The 20,425-nt window shown below is 40.1% G+C and overlaps 1 protein-coding gene and 1 long non-coding RNA gene across 4 annotated transcripts in view; one reads left to right on the forward strand and one right to left on the reverse strand.

The window, feature by feature from the left end:
- LOC139756000 (uncharacterized) overlaps positions 1–20,425 on the forward strand; it is a 107,765-nt gene that overhangs the window by 12,382 nt on the left and 74,958 nt on the right. The window lies entirely within an intron of this gene.
- The window catches only part of LOC139755999 (uncharacterized), a 91,662-nt gene continuing 74,610 nt past the window's right edge, over positions 3,374–20,425 (reverse strand). The window contains 3 exon segments of the mRNA XM_071674923.1: positions 3,374–4,451; positions 11,447–11,604; positions 17,297–17,464. Of these exon segments, the coding sequence (XP_071531024.1) occupies positions 4,448–4,451; positions 11,447–11,604; positions 17,297–17,464 (330 nt within the window). The 3' untranslated portion in view covers positions 3,374–4,447.

The following is a 20,425-nucleotide window of genomic DNA, read 5'->3' on the forward strand; positions in this document are numbered from 1 at the left end:
AATACTTAGAAAAACAAATGGATTTGTATGTGGGATTTATGGAACTGGAGAAGGCATATGATAGAGATGCTCTGTGGAAGGTATTAAGAGTATATGGTGTGGGAGGTAAGTTTCTAGGAGCAGTGAAAAGTTTTTATCAAGGATGTAAGGCATGTGAACGAGTAGGAAGAGAGGAAAGTGATTGGTTCCCAGTGAATGTCGGTTTGCGACGGGTGTGTGATGTCTCCATGGTTGTTTAATTTGCTTATGGATGGGGTTGTTAAGGAGGTGAATGCTGGAATTTTCAAGAGAGGGGCAAGTATGCAGTCTGTTGGGAAGTGAGTCAGATGTTGTTTGCTGATGATACAGCGCTGGTGGCTGATTCGGGTGAGAAACTACAGAAGCAGGTGACTGAGTTTGGTAAAGTGTGTGAAAGAAGAAAGCTGAGAGTAAATGTGAATAAGAGCAAGGTTATTAGGTTTAGTAGGGTTGAGAGATAAGTCAGTTTGAAGGGAAGTTTAAATGGAGAAAAACTGGAGGAAGTGAAGTGTTTTAGGTATTTGGGAGTGGATTTGGCAGCGGATGGAACCGTAGAAGCAGAAGTGAGTCACAGGGTGGGGGAGGGGGCAATTGTGCTGGGAGCATTGAAGAATGTGTGTAAGGCGAGAATGTTATCTTGGAGAGTGAAAATGGGTATGTTTGAAGGAATAGAGGTTCCAACAATTTTATAATGTTGCGAGGTATGGCGTAAAGATAGGGTTGTGCAGAGGTGGGTGGATGTGTTGGAAATGAAATATTTGAGGACAATATGTGGTGCGAAGTGGTTTTATTGAGTAAGTAATGAAAGGGTAAGAGAGATGTGTGGTAATAAAAAGAGTGTGGTTGAGATAGCAGAAGAGGGTGTATTGAAATGGTTTGATTACATGGAGAGATTGAGTGAGGAAAGATTGACAAAGAGAATTTATATGTCAGAGGTGGAGGGAACGAGAAGTGGAAGACCAAATTGGAGGTGGAGGGATGGAATGAAAAAGATTTTGAGTGATCAGGGCCTGAACATACAGGAGGGTGAAAGGCGTGCAAGGAATAGAGTGAATTGGAACGATGTGGTATACTGGGGTGGACGTGCTGTCAATGGATTGAACCAGGGCATATGAAGCATCTGGGGTAAACCACGGAAAGTTTTATGGGTCCTGGATGTGGAAAGGGAGCTGAGGTTTTGGTGCCTTACACATGAGAGCTAGAGACTGAGAGTGCTACCTTGCAGGGGGAGGGGAATGCTATTTCATGTGTGGTGGGGTGGCAACGGGAATGAATAAAGGCAGCAAGTATGAATATGTACATGTGTATTTATGTATATGTAGGCAAGCATACATTGAAATGTATAGGTATGTGTATGTGCATGTGATGGCATGTATGTATATACATGTGTATGTGGGTGGGTTGGGCCATTCTTTTGTCTGTTTCCTTGCGCTACCTGGCCAACGCGGGAGACAGCAGCAAAGTATTATGAATAAATGAAAAATAAATAATAGTCATATAATAATTACACAACTTTCTTTTCTTTCTTTCATACTATTCGCCATTTCCCGCATTAGCGAGGTAGCGTTAAGAACAGAGGACTGGGCCTTAGAGGGAATATCCTCACCTGGCCCCCTTCCCTGTTCCTTCTTTTGGAAAATTAAAAAAAAAAAAAACGAGAGGGGAGGATTTCCAGCCACCCGCTCCAATTACACAACTATGTAGACTAATTTTTAGGTGTTGACTACAGTTTCATACTCAGCACATTTTATAACACTTACGTTGAAATTTTCAAGAAAATTTATAATTTCAAAAAATTAAGAAAAATGGAAGGGTCAGATTTTCAAGTTCAGTTTTTAATGAAAATCTGTGTATATATGTTCTGTATGCTGATGAAGTATTTGATGTCAAAAGACTGCATTTCACAATATTAAGCATGTTTTTTGACACTTGGATTCATTATAATAGTATTTGGTAAATACTCAATAATTGTACTGATTTTAAGGTTTTGACCACAGATTCTTATTCAGCATACTTAAAAGCATCCATGCTCAAATTTTGAAGAAACTCAATATTTTCAAAGGAAATTAAAATGCAAGGCTATAGCCAGGCATTTTGCTCAGATTTTCAACCTCTTCAGATTTTAATGAAAATGTGTGTATATTATTCCTAATGGTGATTAAATATTTGTAATCAGAAGACTGTTTCATAATATTGTTACACAACACTGGATAATGTTATCTTAAAGTTAAGGGATGAAATTAAACACCAGGATTAAAACTACTTATTTTTTTTTTTTTTTTTTTTTTTTTTATTGTCGCTGTCTCCCGCGTTTGCGAGGTAGCGCAAGGAAACAGACGAAAGAAATGGCCCAACCCCCCCCCCCCATACACATGTATATACATACGTCCACACACGCACATATACATACCTACACAGCTTTCCATGGTTTACCCCAGACGCTTCACATGCCTTGATTCAATCCACTGACAGCATGTCAACCCTGGTATACCACATCGCTCCAATTCACTCTATTCCTTGCGATCCTTACACCCTCCTGCATGTTCAGGCCCCGATCACACAAAATCTTTTTCACTCCATCTTTCCACCTCCAATTTGGTCTCCCTCTTCTCCTTGCTCCTTCCACCTCCGACACATATATCCTCTTGGTCAATCTTTCCTCACTCATCCTCTCCATGTGCCCAAACCACTTCAAAACACCTTCTTCTGCTCTCTCAACCACGCTCTTTTTATTTCCACACATCTCTCTTACCCTTACGTTACTCACTCGATCAAACCACCTCACACCACACATTGTCCTCAAACATCTCATTTCCAGCACATCCATCCTCCTGCGCACAACTCTATCCATAGCCCACGCCTCGCAACCATACAACATTGTTGGAACCACTATTCCTTCAAACATACCCATTTTTGCTTTCCGAGATAATGTTCTCGACTTCCACACATTCTTCAAGGCCCCCAGAATTTTCGCCCCCTCCCCCACCCTATGATCCACTTCCGCTTCCATGGTTCCATCCGCTGCCAGATCCACTCCCAGATATCTAAAACACTTCACTTCCTCCAGTTTTTCTCCATTCAAACTCACCTCCCAATTGACTTGACCCTCAACCCTACTGTACCTAATAACCTTGCTCTTATTCACATTTCCTCTTAACTTTCTTCTTCCACACACTTTACCAAACTCAGTCACCAGCTTCTGCAGTTTCTCACATGAATCAGCCACCAGCGCTGTATCATCAGCGAACAACAACTGACTCACTTCCCAAGCTCTCTCATCCCCAACAGACTTCATACTTGCCCCTCTTTCCAAAACTCTTGCATTTACCTCCCTAACAACCCCATCCATAAACAAATTAAACAACCATGGAGACATCACACACCCCTGCCGCAAACCTACATTCACTGAGAACCAATCACTTTCCTCTCTTCCTACACGTACACATGCCTTACATCCTCGATAAAAACTTTTCACTGCTTCTAACAACTTTCCTCCCGCACCATATATTCTTAATACCTTCCACAGAGCATCTCTATCAACTCTATCATATGCCTTCTCCAGATCCATAAATGCTACATACAAATCCCTTTGCTTTTCTAAGTATTTCTCACATACATTCTTCAAAGCAAACACCTGATCCACACATCCTCTACCACTTCTGAAACCACACTGCTCTTCCCCAATCTGATATAACAAGGAATAAAGAATGCAAGACAAAAGAAGCACATTAATCGAGCACAAATATTTTTGTTAACGCTTAATAGCCCAAGTAAGATTTCAAACCAGATCTCTTCTCCTTCACATCAATTTGACTGTAGAAACATGACACAAAATACACTTTATTAGTGGCAATTCTAAGACAAGGTACAATACATTGCTACACTCAGACTGGAAATGACACTGTCTAACATTGTATGGTTTAGTGTAGTGCCGCATCACTCGGTGACTGTAATGTTTGTAGTGGCTACGGGTTGAGACAAATGAAAACCAACATTACCTACTGGGCAGATGATGGCTGAGGAATCACAGCCATGCAGTCATCAGGGGGATTATATTGAAGGGGAACCAGCCAGGAGTGGCCAGCCCCCCCCCCTAGACCTGCCTCATCTTGACTGTGAATGGGACAAATGACCACATACAATTAGTCTTGATTGGTCAAAACCAGATTGTCATGCCCTCATCCTGACTGTGATTGGTTGAAGACCTAAGGACCGGCCCTCATAATGCCAGTGAAACAATGACGGAAGGCAAGCTTTACCAGGCATGACCTTGTGGCTGACCCCAGCTGGTTGGTGCAACAGGTGAAGAAAATTAACAGGCCTATGAGACGGGCACGGCTTGAGTGACCATTTGGTGTTGGGGTGTGAAATCCCAGCCAGCATGGGAGCGGCCAAGGAATTTGTTGAGACCTCCAGGTCACCACATGGCCTACCTATAACATACATTATATACAACATAGACACCTGGAACAAACAGGTTCGTAACAATAATAAGTGTGTTATTAACACTTGAATTAGATATAATATTCATATGCAAATTACTCAACAAATTAGCTTAATTTTTAGGTTTTGACCACAGGTGCTTGTTAAGCATACTTAACTGCATCTGTACTCAAATCATCAAGAAAATCCAAAATTTCAAAAGAAATTGCATTTTGTTCAGACATTTCAACGTCTTTGGATTTAAATGAGAAACTGTTTATAGAAAATATTGATTTTACGTATATTCATTATACTTAATCACTGTTTCCAGCACCAGCAAGGTGACGCCAGGAAGCAGACAAAAAAGGCCACATTCGTTCACACTCAGTCTCTTGCTGTCGTGTAATGCACCAAAACCACAGCTCTCTTTCCACATCCAGGCCCCACAAAACTTTCCATGGATAACCCCCAGACGCTTCACATGCCCTGGTTCAATCCACTGACAGCACGTTGACCCCGGTATGCCACATCATTCCAAATCACTCTATTCCTTGCACGCCTTTCACCCTCCCCAATCGCTCAAAATCTTATTCACTCCATCCTTCCACCTCCAGTTTGGTCTCCCACTTCTCCCTCTTCCCTCTACCTCTAACACATATCCTATTTGTCAGTCTTTCCTCACTCATTTTCTCCATGTGTCCAGACCATTTCAACACCCTCTTTTACTCTTTCAACCAGACTTTTTATTATCATACATCTCTCTTACCCTTTCATTACTTACTCGATCAAACACCTCACACCACATATTATCCTCAAACATTGTTAGGGAGGGGAATGCAAAAGTTTTGGAGAGAGGGGCAAGTATGCAGTCTGTTGTGGATGAGAGAGCTTGGGAAGTGAGTCAGTTGTTATTCACTGATGATACAGCACTGGTGGCTGATTCCGGTGAGAAAATGCAGAAGCTGGTGACCGAGTTTGATAAAGTGTGTAAGAGAAGAAAGCTGAGAGTAAATGTGAGTAAGAGCAAGGTTATTAGGTACAGTAGGGCTGAAGGACAAGTCAATTGGGAGGTAAGTTCAGATGGAGAAAAACTGGAGGAAGTGAAGTTTTAGATATCTGGGAGTGAATTTGACAGCAGATGGAAGTGGAAGTGAGTCACAGGGTGGGGGAGGGGGTGAAAGTTGTGGGAGCATTGAAAATTGTATGGAAGGCGAGAACACTACCTTGGAAAGCAAAAATGGGTATGTTTGAAGGAATAGTGGTTCCAACAATGTTATATGGTTGCGAGGTGTGTGCTATAGATAGGGTTGTGCAGAGGAGGGTGGATGTGTTGGAAATGAGATGTTTGAGGAAATGTAGTGTGAGGTGGTTTGATAAAGTAAGTAATGAAAGGGTAAGAGAGAGGTGTGGTAATAAAAAGAGTGTGGTTGAGAGAGCAGAAGAGGGTGTATTGAATGGTTTGGTCACATGGAGAGAATGAGTGAGGAAAGATTGACAAAGAGGATATATGTGTTGGAGGTGGAGGGAATGAGGAGAAGTGGGAGACCAAATTGGAGGTGGAAGGATGGAGTGAAAAAGATTTTGAGTGATCGGTGCCTGAACATGCAGGAGGGTGAAAGGCGTGCAAGGAATAGAGTGAATTGGAACGATGTGGTATACCAGGGTTGATGTGCTGTCAATGGATTGAACCAGGGCATGTGAAGCATCTGGGGTAAACCATGGAAAGTTTTGTGGGGCCTGGACATGGAAAGGGAGATGTGGTTTTGGTGCATTATACATGACAGCTAGAGACTGAGTGTGAATGAATGTGGCCTTTGTTGTCTTTTCTTAACTCTACCTCGTGCAGGTGCAGGGGGTGGTCATTTCATGTGTGGTAGGGTGGTGACAGGAATGAATAATGGCAGCAAGTATGAATTATGTACATGTGCATATATGTATATGTCTATATATATATATATATATATATATATATATATATATATATATATATATATATATTTTTTTTTTTTTTTATACTTTGTCGCTGTCTCCCGCGTTTGCGAGGTAGCGCAAGGAAACAGACGAAAGAAATGGCCCAACCCCCCCCATACACATGTACCTACACGTCCACACACGGAAATATACATACCTACACAGCTTTCCATGGTTTACCCCGGACGCTTCACATGCCTTGATTCAATCCACTGTCAGCACGTCAACCCCTGTATACCACATCGCTCCAATTCACTCTATTCCTTGCCCTCCTTTCACCCTCCTGCATGTTCAGGCCCCGATCACACAAAATCCTTTTCACTCCATCTTTCCACCTCCAATTTGGTCTCCCTCTTCTCCTCGTTCCCTCCACCTCCGACACATATATCCTCTTGGTCAATCTTTCCTCACTCATTCTCTCCATGTGCCCAAACCATTTCAAAACACCCTCTTCTGCTCTCTCAACCACGCTCTTTTTATTTCCACACATCTCTCTTACCCTTACGTTACTTACTCGATCAAACCACCTCACACCACACATTGTCCTCAAACATCTCATTTCCAGCACATCCATCCTCCTGCGCACAACTCTATCCATAGCCCACGCCTCGCAACCATACAACATTGTTGGAACTACTATTCCTTCAAACATACCCATTTTTGCTTTCCGGGATAATGTTCTCGACTTCCACACATTTTTCAAGGCTCCCAAAATTTTCGCCCCCTCTCCCACCCTATGATCCACTTCCGCTTCCATTGTTCCATCCGCTGACAGATCCACTCCCAGATATCTAAAACACTTCACTTCCTCCAGTTTTTCACCATTCAAACTCACCTCCCAATTGACTTGACCCTCAACCCTACTGTACCTAATAACCTTGCTCTTATTCACATTTACTCTTAACTTTCTTCTTCCACACACTTTACCAAACTCCGTCACCAGCTTCTGCAGTTTCTCACATGAATCCGCCACCAGCGCTGTATCATCAGCGAACAACAACTGACTCACTTCCCAAGCTCTCTCATCCCCAACAGACTTCATACTTGCCCCTCTTTCCAAGACTCTTGCATTTACCTCCCTAACAACCCCATCCATAAACAAATTAAACAACCATGGAGACATCACACACCCCTGCCGCAAACCTACATTCACTGAGAACCAATCACTTTCCTCTCTTCCTACACGTACACATGCCTTACATCCTCGATAAAAACTTTTCACTGCTTCTAACAACTTGCCTCCCACACCATATATTCTTAATACCTTCCACAGAGCATCTCTATCAACTCTATCATATGCCTTCTCCAGATCCATAAATGCTACATACAAATCCATTTGCTTTTCTAAGTATTTCTCACATACATTCTTCAAAGCAAACACCTGATCCACACATCCTCTACCACTTCTGAAACCACACTGCTCTTCCCCAATCTGATGCTCTGTACATGCCTTCACCCTCTCAATCAATACCCTCCCATATAATTTACCAGGAATACTCGACAAACTTATACCTCTGTAATTTGAGCACTCACTCTTATCCCCTTTGCCTTTGTACAATGGCACTATGCACGCATTCCGCCAGTCCTCAGGCACCTCACCATGAGTCATACATACATTAAATAACCTTACCAACCAGTCAACAATACAGTCACCCCCTTTTTTAATAAATTCCACTGCAATACCATCCAAACCCGCTGCCTTGCCGGCTTTCATCTTCCGCAAAGCTTTTACTACCTCTTCTCTGTTTACCAAATCATTTTCCCTAACCCTCTCACTTTGCACACCACCTCGACCCAAACACCCTATATCTGCCACTCTGTCATCAGACACATTCAACAAACCTTCAAAGATCATGAGAGGCAAGTGTTTTGGGAGCAGCTAAATGAGTGTGTTAGCGGTTTTGATGCACGAGACCGGGTTATAGTGATGGGTGATTTGAATGCAAAGGTGAGTAATGTGGCAGTTGAGGGAATAATTGGTATGCATGGGGTGTTCAGTGTTGTAAATGGAAATGGTGAAGAGCTTGTAGATTTATGTGCTGAAAAAGGACTGATGATTGGGAATACCTGGTTTAAAAAGCGAGATATACATAAGTATACTTATGTAAGTAGGAGAGATGGCCAGAGAGTGTTATTGGATTACGTGTTAATTGACAGGCGTGCGAAAGAGAGACTTTTGGATGTCAATGTGCTGAGAGGTGCAACTGGAGGGATGTCTGATCATTATCTTGTGGAGGCTAAGGTGAAGATTAGTATGGGTTTTCAGAAAAGAAGAGTGAATGTTGGGGTGAAGAAGGTGGTGAGAGTAAGTGAGCTTGGGAAGGAGACCTGTGTGAAGAAGTATCAGGAGAGACTGTGTACAGAATGGAAAAAGGTGAGAACAGTGGAAGTAAGGGGAGTGGGGGAGGAATGGGATGTATTTAGGGAATCAGTGATGGATTGCGCAAAAGATGCTTGTGGCATGAGAAGAGTGGGAGGTGGGCTGTTTAGAAAGGGTAGTGAGTGGTGGGATGAAGAAGTAAGAGTATTAGTGAAAGAGAAGAGAGAGGCATTTGGATGATTTTTGCAGGGAAAAAATGCAATTGAGTGGGAGAAGTATAAAAGAAAGAGACAGGAGGTCAAGAGAAAGGTGCAAGAGGTGAAAAAAAGGGCAAATGAGAGTTGGGGTGAGAGACTATCAGTAAATTTTAGGGAGAATAAAAAGATGTTCTGGAAGGAGGTAAATAGGGTGCGTAAGACAAGGGAGCAAATGGGAACTTCAGTGAAGGGCGTAAATGGGGAGGTGATAACAAGTAGTGGTGATGTGAGAAGGAGATGGAATGAGTATATATATGTATATATATATATATATATATATATATATATATATATATATATATATATATATATATATATATATATAATTTCTTTCTTTCTTTCATACTATTTGCCATTTCCCGCATTAGCGAGGTAGCGTTAAGAACAGAGGACTGGGCCTTAGAGGGAATATCCTCACCTGGCCCCCTTCTCTGTTCCTTCTTTTGGAAAATTAAAAAAAAAAAACAAGAGGGGAGGATTTCCAGCCACCCGCTCCCTCCCCTTTTAGTCGCCTTCTACGACACGCAGGGAATACGTGGGAAGTATTCTTTCTCCCCTATCCCCAGGGATATATATATATGTATACATTGAAATGTATAGGTATGTATATGTGCGTGTGTGGACGTGTATGTGTATACATGTGTATATGGGTGGGTTGGGCCATTCTTTCGTCTGCTTCCTTGCGCTACCTCGCTAACGTGGGAGACAGTGACAAAGCATAATAAATGAATGAATATATTTCATTTCCAACACATCCACTCTCCTTCACACAATCCTATCTATAGCCCATGCCTCACAACCATATAACATTGTTGGAACCACAAGTCCTTCAAACATACCCATTTTTGCTCTCCAAGATAACGTCCTCATCTTCCACACATTCTTCAATGCTCCCAGAACCTTTGCCCCCTCCCCCCATCCTGTGACTCTTTTCCGCTTCCATGGTTCCATCCGCTGCTAAGTCCACTCTCAGATATCTAAATCACTTCACTTCCTCCAGTTTTCTCCATTCAAACTTACCTCCCAATTAACTTGTCCGTCAACCCTACTGAACCTAATGACCTTGCTCCTATTCACATTTACTCTCAACTTTCTTCTTTCTCACACTTTACCAAACTTAGTCACCGTCTTCTGCAGTTTCTCATCCAGATCAGCCACCAGCACTGTATCATCAGTGAACAACAACTTACTCACTTCCCATGCCCTCTCATCCATAACAGAATGTATGCTTGCCCCTCTCTCCAAAACTCCTGCATTCACCTCCCTAACCATCCCATCCATAAACAAAATAGATAACCATGGAGACATCACATATCCCTGCCACAAACCGACATTCACTGGGAACCAATCACTTTCCTCTCTTCCTACTCATACACATGCCTTACATCCTTGGTAAAAACTTTTCACTGCTTCTAGCAACTTACCTCCCACACCATACACTCTTAAAACCTTCCACAAAGCATCTCCATCCACCCTATCATATGCCTTCTCCAGATCCATGAATGCTACGTACAAATCCATCAGTTTTTCTAAGTAATTCTCACACATTTTCAAAGTAAACACCTGATCCATACATCCTCTATCACATAACATATACATACATATACATGCACATACACAGACATATATACATACATACATACATATTCATACTTGCTTGCCTTCATCCTTTTCCAGAGCTACCCCGCCCCACTGGAAACAGCATTGCTACCCCCTGCTTCAGCGAGGTAGCACCAGGAAAACAGACAAAAAAGGCCACATTTGTTCACACTCGGTCTCTAGCTGTCGTGCTTAACAAACCAAAACCACAGCTTCCTATCCACATCTGGTCCCCACAGACCTTTGCATAGTTTAACCCAGAAGTTTCACATGCCCTGGTTCAGTCCATTGACAGCACGTCCACCCCGGTATACCTCATCATTCCAGTTCACTCTGTTCCTTGCATGACTCTCACCCTCCTGTTTATTCAAGCCCCGTTTGCTCAGAATCTTTTTCTTTCCATCCTTCCACCTCCTATTTGGTCTCCCGCTTCTCCTTGTTCCCTCCACCTGTCACATATATCCTCTTTGTCAATCTTTCCTCTCATTCTCTCCATATGTCCAAACCATTTCAACATGCCCTCTTCTGCTCTCTCAACCACACACTTTATATTTCCACACATCTACCTTACCTTTTCGTTACTTACTCGACAAACCACCTCACACCACATATTGTCCTCAGACATTTCATTTCCAACACATCCACCCTTCTCCTTACAACCCTACCTATAACTCATGCCCAGCAACCATATAATATTGTTGGAACTACTGTTCCTTCAGATGTGCCCATTTTTGCTCTCCCCCTCCCAAAAAAAAATGAAATTTTGTGTATTGCCTACAGAATTACCTATTCATTTATCACCAAAACAGCACAGAAATGGAAGATAGGTTAATGGTGAAACAGATAACGGTGATCTTACGCTAGAGCAGAGCCCCAATAGGCCAGGTTAAAGATGAGGAATATAATAGGTATGATAGCTTGTCCAAACTTTAACATTGTTAGGTTGGCTTGACCCTTCACCCTAGGGAAGGTGAGCCCACTGGAGTTGTCTGTCAGTGACTGCTGCTTCTCCAGTATCTGCCACAGAAAGAAATGCTTTAATTCTGAGTTTGTACATGACAAAGTCCAAAAGCTAATGGCAGTTATGAACTTTTGATTGCTAGCTTAAAAATGATGTTTCTTTATTTGTACTTCTGGTAGAGTAGGAAATTCGTTACCTCTGCTGTGTGTTGTTTCTAATATGGATAAAGTGATGTATGTCCTCTTGAAATGTTGAAATATTTTAAGAAAATATGAATTTCTTTTTTCTACACATTTTAGTTTTAACTGACAGCACATTCACACACTTGTGCAAATGTTTCATATATCATATTGCTTATGACCAGTTCCTACCACCTATAGGTGAAGATAATCTTCAGCAATGTACACAAGCTCCAACAAAACATGGAAAATATATGTAGTGTTTATGGGCATGCATAAGACTTGAAAATTGGTAGCAGAGATCAAATAATTTATGCAAACAACTGAATTTTGAATAATTTTCCTTCAAACAAAGAGGGCTTAGACTATAACTTCAACTACCAATGTTACTAATAAGATCAATTGAAGTCCATGTTATGATCCATTCCCTTGCCTTGTGAAATGCACATGAAATCACAGAGATGAGTTTTAGGAAATTCAATTACCCAAATCAGAAGAGAGAAAAAGCTGTACAAACATGATTATGTCCAAGATTATAAATTGATACATAAAGGTGGATATTGATCAGACTCTTAATGTAGCATAACAATTAATCACCTCAAAGCACACGAGGAAACTAAACAATAATCAAGCAAGGAAAGATGAGAAACTTTAGAATAAAAGAAGAGTGAATGAATGCAGCAAGTGGAGGAGAAATGGTGAATGCTAAAAATGTTTAACTTTATAAAGTTATGACCTCCTTCCAAAACACCTTTTCATTCTTGGAAGGAGGTAACTGAAGCGCATAAGACAAGAGAACAAATGGGAACATTGGTGAAGGGGGCTAAAGGGGAGGTAATAACAAGTAGTGGCGATGTGAGGAGATGGAGTGAGTATTTTGAAGGTTTGTTGAATGTGTTAGATGATAGAGTGGCAGATATAGGGTGTTTTGGTCGAGGTGGTGTGCGAAGTGAGAGGGGTCAGGGAGAATGGTTTGGTAAACAGAGAAGAGTTAGTGAAAGCTTTGTAGATGAAAGCCGGCAAGGCGGCAGGTTTGGATGGTATTGCAGTGAAATTTATTAAAAAAGGGGGTGATTGTGTTGTTGATTTGTTGGTGAGGATATTCAGTGTATATGTGGCTTATCGTGAAGTACCTAAGGATTGGCAGAATGTATGCATAGTGCCATTGCACAAACGCAAAGGGGATAAAGGTGAGTGTCAAATTACAGAGGCATAAGTTTGTTGAGTATTCCTGGGAAATTATATGGGAGGGTAATGATTGAGAGGGTGAAGGCATGTACAGAGCATCAGACTGGGGAAGGGCAGTGTGGTTTCAGAAGTGGTTGAGGATGTGTGGATTAGGTGTTTGCTTTGAAGAATGCATGTGAGAAATACTTAGAAAAACAAATGGATTTGTATGCAGCATTTATAGATCTGGAGAAGGCATATGATAGAACTGATAGAGATGTTCTGTGGAAGGTATTAAGAGTATGTGGTGTGGGAGGCAAGTTGCTAGAGGCATTGAAAAGTTTTTAGCGAGGATGTAAGGCGTGTAAGGGTAGGAAGAGAGGAAAGTGATTGGTTCCCAGTGAACGTCGGTTTGCGGCAGGGGTGCATGATGTCTCCATGGTTGTTTAATTTGTTTGTGGATGGGGTTATTAGGGAGGTGAATGCAGGAGTTTTGGAGAGAGGGGCAAGCATGCAGTTTTTTGTGGATGAGAGGGCTTGGGAAGTGAGTCAGCTGTTGTTCGCTGATGAAACAGCACTGGTAGCTGATTCGTGTGAGAAACTGCAGAAGCTGGTGACTGAGTTTGGTAAAGTGTGTGAAAGAAGAAAGCTGAGAGTAAATGTGAATAAGAGCAAGGTTATTAGGTAACATAGGGTTGAGGGACAAGTCAAGTGGGAGGGAAGTTTGAATGGAGAAAAACTGGAGGAAGTGAAGTGTTTTAGATATCTGGTAGTGGATTTGGCAGTGGATGGAACCATGGAAGCGGAAGTGAGTCACAGGGTGGGGGAGGGGGCGAAGGTTCTGGGAGCATTGAAGAATGTGTGGAAGGCAAGAACTTTATCTCTGAAAGCAAAAATGGGTATGTTTGAAGGAATAGTGGTTCCAACAATGTTATGTAGTTGAGAGGCATGGGCTGTAGATAGGGTTGTGTGGAGGAGGGTGGATGTGTTGGAAATGAGATGTTTGAGGACAATATGTGATGTGAGGTGGTTTGATCAAGTAATGAAAGGGTAAGAGAGATGTGTGGTAATAAAAAGAGTGTGGTTGAGAAAGCAGAAGAGGGTGTATTGAAATGGTTTGGTCACATGGAGAGAATGAGTGAGGAAAGATTGACAAAGAGGATATATATGTCAGATGTGGAGGGAATGAGAAGTGAGAGACCAAATTGGAGGTTGAAGGATGGAGTGGAAAAGATTTTGAGTGATCTAGGCCTGAACATGCAGGAGGGTGAGAGGTGTGCAAGGAATAGAGTGAATTGGAACGATGAGGTATACCGGGGTTGACATGCTGTCAGTGGATTGAACCAGGGTATGTGAAGTGTCGAGAGTAAACCATGGAAAGTTTTGTGGGGCCTAGATGTGGAAAGGGAGCTGTGGTTTCGGTACATTACACATAACAGATAGACTGAGTGTGAACGAATGTGGCCTTTGTTGTCTTTTCCTAGCGCCACGTCGCATGCATGTGGAGGGAGGGGGTTGCCATTTCATGTGTAGCAGGGTGGCAAAAGGAATGGCTGAGGGCAGCAAGTATGAATATGTACATGTGTATGTATGTATTTGTCTGTATGTATATGTAAATATACATTGAAATGTTTAGGTATGTATACGTGCGTGTGTGGGCATGTATGTATATACATGTGTATGTGGGTGGGTTGGGCCATTCTTTCGTCTGTTTCCTTATGCTACCTCGCTAACGCGGGAGACAGCGACAAAGTATAATAAAATCAATAAATATAAAAAAGTTATGACAGTACAAAAGATTTGAATGATGGGACCAGATGATTACAGGCACACCTTCAATACATATTAAAAGTGAATCATAATAATTTTTTCAAAAAGATTTCTGGATAGTTTATAACAACAAACTGAGTCACTTTTTATTTGAACATCTAATAGAGAGGAATGCCGTAATTCACAGGATAGTGAACAGAAGGCTTTATGAAATAACAAATCACAAATACTGGATTAATTGATGTGAATGGAAGTAATAAGATAGGTTCACAGGCAAAAAATTATGCATAAACTTCCAAAACTGCTTTGATAAACACCAAATATCTACATAATACATAAACAAATATAGTAAATGAACGTGATAAAGGAAAAAACAAAATGATAGCTCAACTTCCATGACATGACTAGCCCATAAAGAACCCACTGACATTGAATCACTATAGTTTAGTCTCGTGCCTTCCCCTCAGGGTATGATCATACATTTCAGCACAGAATTTATTGAATATTTTGTTTGTAATATCCAAGTCCATTAAAGCATATCATCTTTACCAAACTATATTTTTCATTACCATACTGATTTTTCATTTCCAGATTTCCTTGAATTTGGTAATGAAAAGTACTGAATACCAAATGTAAATCCTGGCTTGAGGATTCTGTAAGAGTCCTCTCTAGGCAGAAGGAAATTACCCCCCAGGTTTCCTGACTTAGAGTTTCATGTGCTGCAACTGCCGCTTAAACGTTTAGCCAGAATTATGAGAATCTAAGTGTTAAATTTCAAAAGAGAGGTATTATAGATATACCCACGAATCTTTAAATGAAAATGTGAAATTTTTAACTTATTGCAACTCTCCCACTTATTAACTTACTGCAACTCTCCCACTTAAAATGAATAAATAGTTATACAGGTACACCACTGATTTTCTGGCACTCTTGGTTCCAAACTCTAGTTGGATTAACCATTTTGCCGGACCAACCTTGGTCACATAATAATTCAACACACCTCTAACCCACTAATTATACATCTCCCATGTGTCTAAAGTATACCATGGACTGCTAGAAATTTAAATTAAGCAAATATTAAATGTTTAAGCACCCTAAGATGGTAAGTCTGTCCTTAGATTGTTTGAATCCAGAGGCGTATCTAGGGTATGGCAGGTAGGGCAGGTTCCCTGAGTGCCACTTGAAGGGGGGCGCTGGTGGCGTTATGGCATCCTAGATCCAGACAGTGATTCAGATCTTAAAGATTTAGATTTCTTGACCTTGAAAACATATCTCTGGCATTTGGAATCACATTGATATCATTATTAGTTCAATAGTTATTCACAAAAATTTATATTTCTGTAATGGCGTCCTGGATCCAGATAATGATTCGGATCACTCCCAAACTATGATCACTTGGTCCTTGTGTCATTTCTGACTTTTCCCTGATAATTTCATCAAAATTTGTTCTTAACTTTTGTTGAAAGTTGCTAATAGACAAACAAAACAAACGCCGGTAAAAACATAATTTCCTTGGCAGAGGTAATAAGAATAAAAGATATTGGTATCATGTGTTTGGACAGGGGTGCAATTTCAGTGCTTGCCATAGGCACTATTTCCTCTAGATATGCCCGTTTGAATCCTGTGGGGTCTTATTCGTCTTCTATTGTTTTCCTAGGTGTGCATTGCCACATAATGCAGTTTCAGCTGCATTATACACCTGCTCAGGACTGAGGTGCTTGTCAGCTATGAGTTTCGCAGATTAGTCCACATACTTGGCAGTTCCATCATGGTTTGCTGACCGCTTTTCTCCGCACACTTTATTCATAGAAATTCCATGATGCTTTTTAATCTTGAAGTCATCCTTCACTATAGTCATGCTCATGTTGTAATTTAAGTTCTTTATGGAACAACTTAGCGTGGTCCATTATCATGCAACCTGACAAGTCCACTCCAACACTGTCTAAACCATTCCATTATCACTTGATCGTGCTCAGTACTCTTACCATCTTTGATAGTTTTTCTAATCATTATTTGCTTCTTGGAATCCCTGTCTGCATAGAATTTCAATATTTTCTCCCTTTGCTTCTTTATATTATAAACAGTTGATGAACCAATACAGATGTCACATGGCTTATGCACCAAAACACCATGGTCCATTTTTTTCTACTTTATCTTGGATCAATATGGACTGGTGTTTACGTTTGACACCTTAACTGACACTCTCATATGTCTCAGAAGCCATAGATAGAGTTAAAAATAAGCAAAATAAGCTAAAAATCTCACAGAATTGCAGTATCACCACCAAAAAGTGCAGTGTAAAGAATGTGAATAAGTCCGCCATACACGTGCCATCTGTGGCTGCCCATTACAGTAGGCTGGTGGCCGCAGTAATTTCAAGTTCCCTCATGTAATTTTGTCTGGACTAATGGAGGTGTCGAACCATCAGTTGCCAGAAAATTGGTGTACCTGTAGTTAAATTTAAACTAAATATCCATTAATGTGTGCCCAAACTTTTCGTTACATATTGAGGTAGTATACTGAAATTCCAATGTACAGTAAATGAATAGTTAATTTAAACTAAATATCTACTGTGCTAAACTTGTCATTACATACTGAGGTAATGTACTGAAAGTACCCATTCCATAATTACCTGTATAACACTAGAGTTCCTGTTCTTGGAGCAGACAAACCATTGTTTGTCAGAGGAGAAGTCAATCAGTGTTTGCAGCATTACCACAACAAAGATGATCACAATGGAGAAGAAAAGCCAGACGTCCACTAATTTGAAGTATGATGTCTTTGGCAGAGAATTAGAGGTCTGAAGACGAGAATATCAGTCCTATTTTAATCGTATTAATAGGGGGCATGATAATAAGGCTTGTATCATCTTTGCAGAATATAGCAAAGCAAAATCTTATGTTTGAAAATAACCTCTTTCGTTTCACCTTTGGTTATTCTATCTGACTCATTTTCCCTTATTCAGTCTTCTCACTTATTCGCTTTCATGATCTCCCTTTTACTCACTCTACAAACATTAGACTGATGTGCAGTATAGAGGATATACTTATTCCTAATTTTCATTTAATTTTGTTTATTTTATAATTCATCTCTGGTTAACAATGAAACTTCAGGAGAAACTAAGACCTGCCCTAATTAATCACAAAAGACAGTTTGAAGAGGCAATAGCCTTACTGATTCTCCTGAAGAAACACTTACAGCTGCATTCCTGAAACTGAAGGGGAAATGAGTGTTTCCTGAATAACAAGTGAAAACACTAATAGTAACAACTGAATCTGTCAGAAAAGTACTAAGAGCTGTACTCCTGACAAGGAAGTAATAAAAGCTGCCCTATTGAATCTGAGAAGGAAGAACTAAGAGTTACCCTACTGAATTAGATAAGGAAGTACTAAAGCCTACCAAATCTGATAGCAAAGTACCAAGAGATGTCCTACTGATTCTGATGGGAAGTACTAAAAGCTGTCCTACTGAATCTGACAAGGAAGTTTCAAGAGTTGTCACACTAAACCTGATGGAAGTACTAAAAGCTGACCTACTGAATATGACAGGGAAGTACTCAGTACTGAGATCTCTCATACTAAATCTGACAAGGAAGTAATTAGGGCTGTCCTAAATCTGACTGAAAAATATGAAGAGCTGTCTTACTGCATTCGATATACAACTTAAAAGAGCTGCCATATTAAACCTGGAAAAACTAAAAACTATCCAATAATTTCTCATACAGATGGGCCTAGATATAACCTATCAGATTGAATGTATAGGCAATAAAAAGAACTGCCCTGGTGAATCTGTAAGGAAAGGGCTGATAATTGCAGTATTGAATTTGATAAGGAACTCATTAGAGCCATCATAATGAGCTTGCTGGGTAAGCAAAGCTTCCTTTCTGAATCTGATATAGATATACAAAGTGTTGCCTTACTAAATATAATATGAAAAGATTTACGGCTGAACAACTGAACTTACAGGAAGAGACTATTAGTATTTTCACATGCCCTTGCTGGGCATTCATATGTCTTTGTCTTGTATATTGGCGGTACATTTCTGTTTCCAGTAATGTCTCTTGACAGAATGTTTCTGTATCATCCTTGTCTGCTTGTTTCATTTCAATTCAATTCTTTTATTGACACAGGCTTACAGGAAGACAAAGTTCGAAGCCTACGACAAAAGGTCTGTACTAAAGAGACAAACAATATGTCCTCAAGACCATGGGTTTATCATACAGAAAGACCATACACAGATATGTTATGCATGACAATATGCCTAGGGTTTAGAGAAAGATTTGCAAAATGTTCTGGTTGCTTTCAGTTCAGTATATTGATCTTTATTTTCTGTATTTTGCCAGTTATGCATTATCATATATCTCTTCCTCTTACATTTAAACAGTAAATTTAGTTCTTTAAATCGTGCATGGTAATTCACGAGATAAATGTAAAAGATTTCTATCTTCTCCATCTTGTTCAAATGATTATTTAAAGTGATATGAGGTGATCCATAAATTCAAATGGAATGACTGCACAAACATTCAAAAGACAATCAGACTCATGGTTAAAGACGAAATGAACCTAGAATAGATAACTATGCCTGAATAGTGGCAGCCAAAAATAAATAACATTAAACAACAAGCCAGATATGTGAAGGGATGAAGCGAGTAGGTAGAGAGAAATGTATATCACCATACAAGGCAAGTGTGAGCGCATCACACTAGCCTTGCCACCATGGCAAAATCTCATTGTAGGCATGCATAGTTACTTGAGGGCAGGTAGCAATAATCTCATTGTTTATATACTTATCTATCTAATGAAGTAAATTTTTAAGAATGCTTTTCTTCTAAATCAATCAATAATTAATTCTTTAGTCCTGTTGTTTATGCTCTGAGATACCTTAGTAAATATGGTAAATGAATAAACATACTTGAGTAAATGAAGACAGCAGACAGAGACACATTATAAAGAAGTGATGACAGAGATGCATGAAAAAATTAGCAGCAGTAACAGATACAGCCAAGTAACAGGTGGTCCGAAAAACTTAATCAAGCTTGGATGTGGACAAAGCTGAGTAAATAACAAATGTGAAATGAGAAAACTTGAGTATGTATTAATTATGGATATAAATGCCCAAGTCTGTAAAGATGATGGACAGAAAATCTTACTGCATAATGAGTATTAGCAAAGAGACGTGGAAAAACAATGAAAGAGGACACAGAAACCTAAATATATATGGATTGTGGACAGTTATTCAAGTAAATGCTTGAAAAAATGAATTAGGACTGTACACTGAGAAACTCCAGTAACTAAGAATTATGGACTGAGATATGTGAATAAATAAAGAATAGAGACAGAAACATTAGTGTTTGAATATGTGGACATGTAGCTGAAAAAAAGGAGACGAGGTAGAGCTAGATAACTGAGTAAATAAAAAGAATATATACCTATGTAAAATGGAGTGTGCACAGAAATACCTACATCAATAAGGGATGTGATTAGAGATATGAGTAAACACAATGTGGTAAAAAAAAAAATAAACAAGGAATTTGGACATGCACACTTGAGTAAATATGGATTGTTGACAGAAATACCTGTGTAATTAATGTATGGACAGGGGTATCAGAGTAAATATGAACAATGGACAGATTCCAGTGTAGATACATAATTCGGAGATAAAAAAAAAAAAAAAGACGTCTTAGTGTTCACAAGGATACATAAATAGATCAGTTGCCAGGAACTAGGGCTTTATGGTGAAAGGTTCTCCAAAATTTGCATTG

This window comes from Panulirus ornatus, chromosome 20 (assembly GCF_036320965.1).
Source record: "Panulirus ornatus isolate Po-2019 chromosome 20, ASM3632096v1, whole genome shotgun sequence".
Taxonomy (NCBI): domain Eukaryota; kingdom Metazoa; phylum Arthropoda; class Malacostraca; order Decapoda; family Palinuridae; genus Panulirus; species Panulirus ornatus.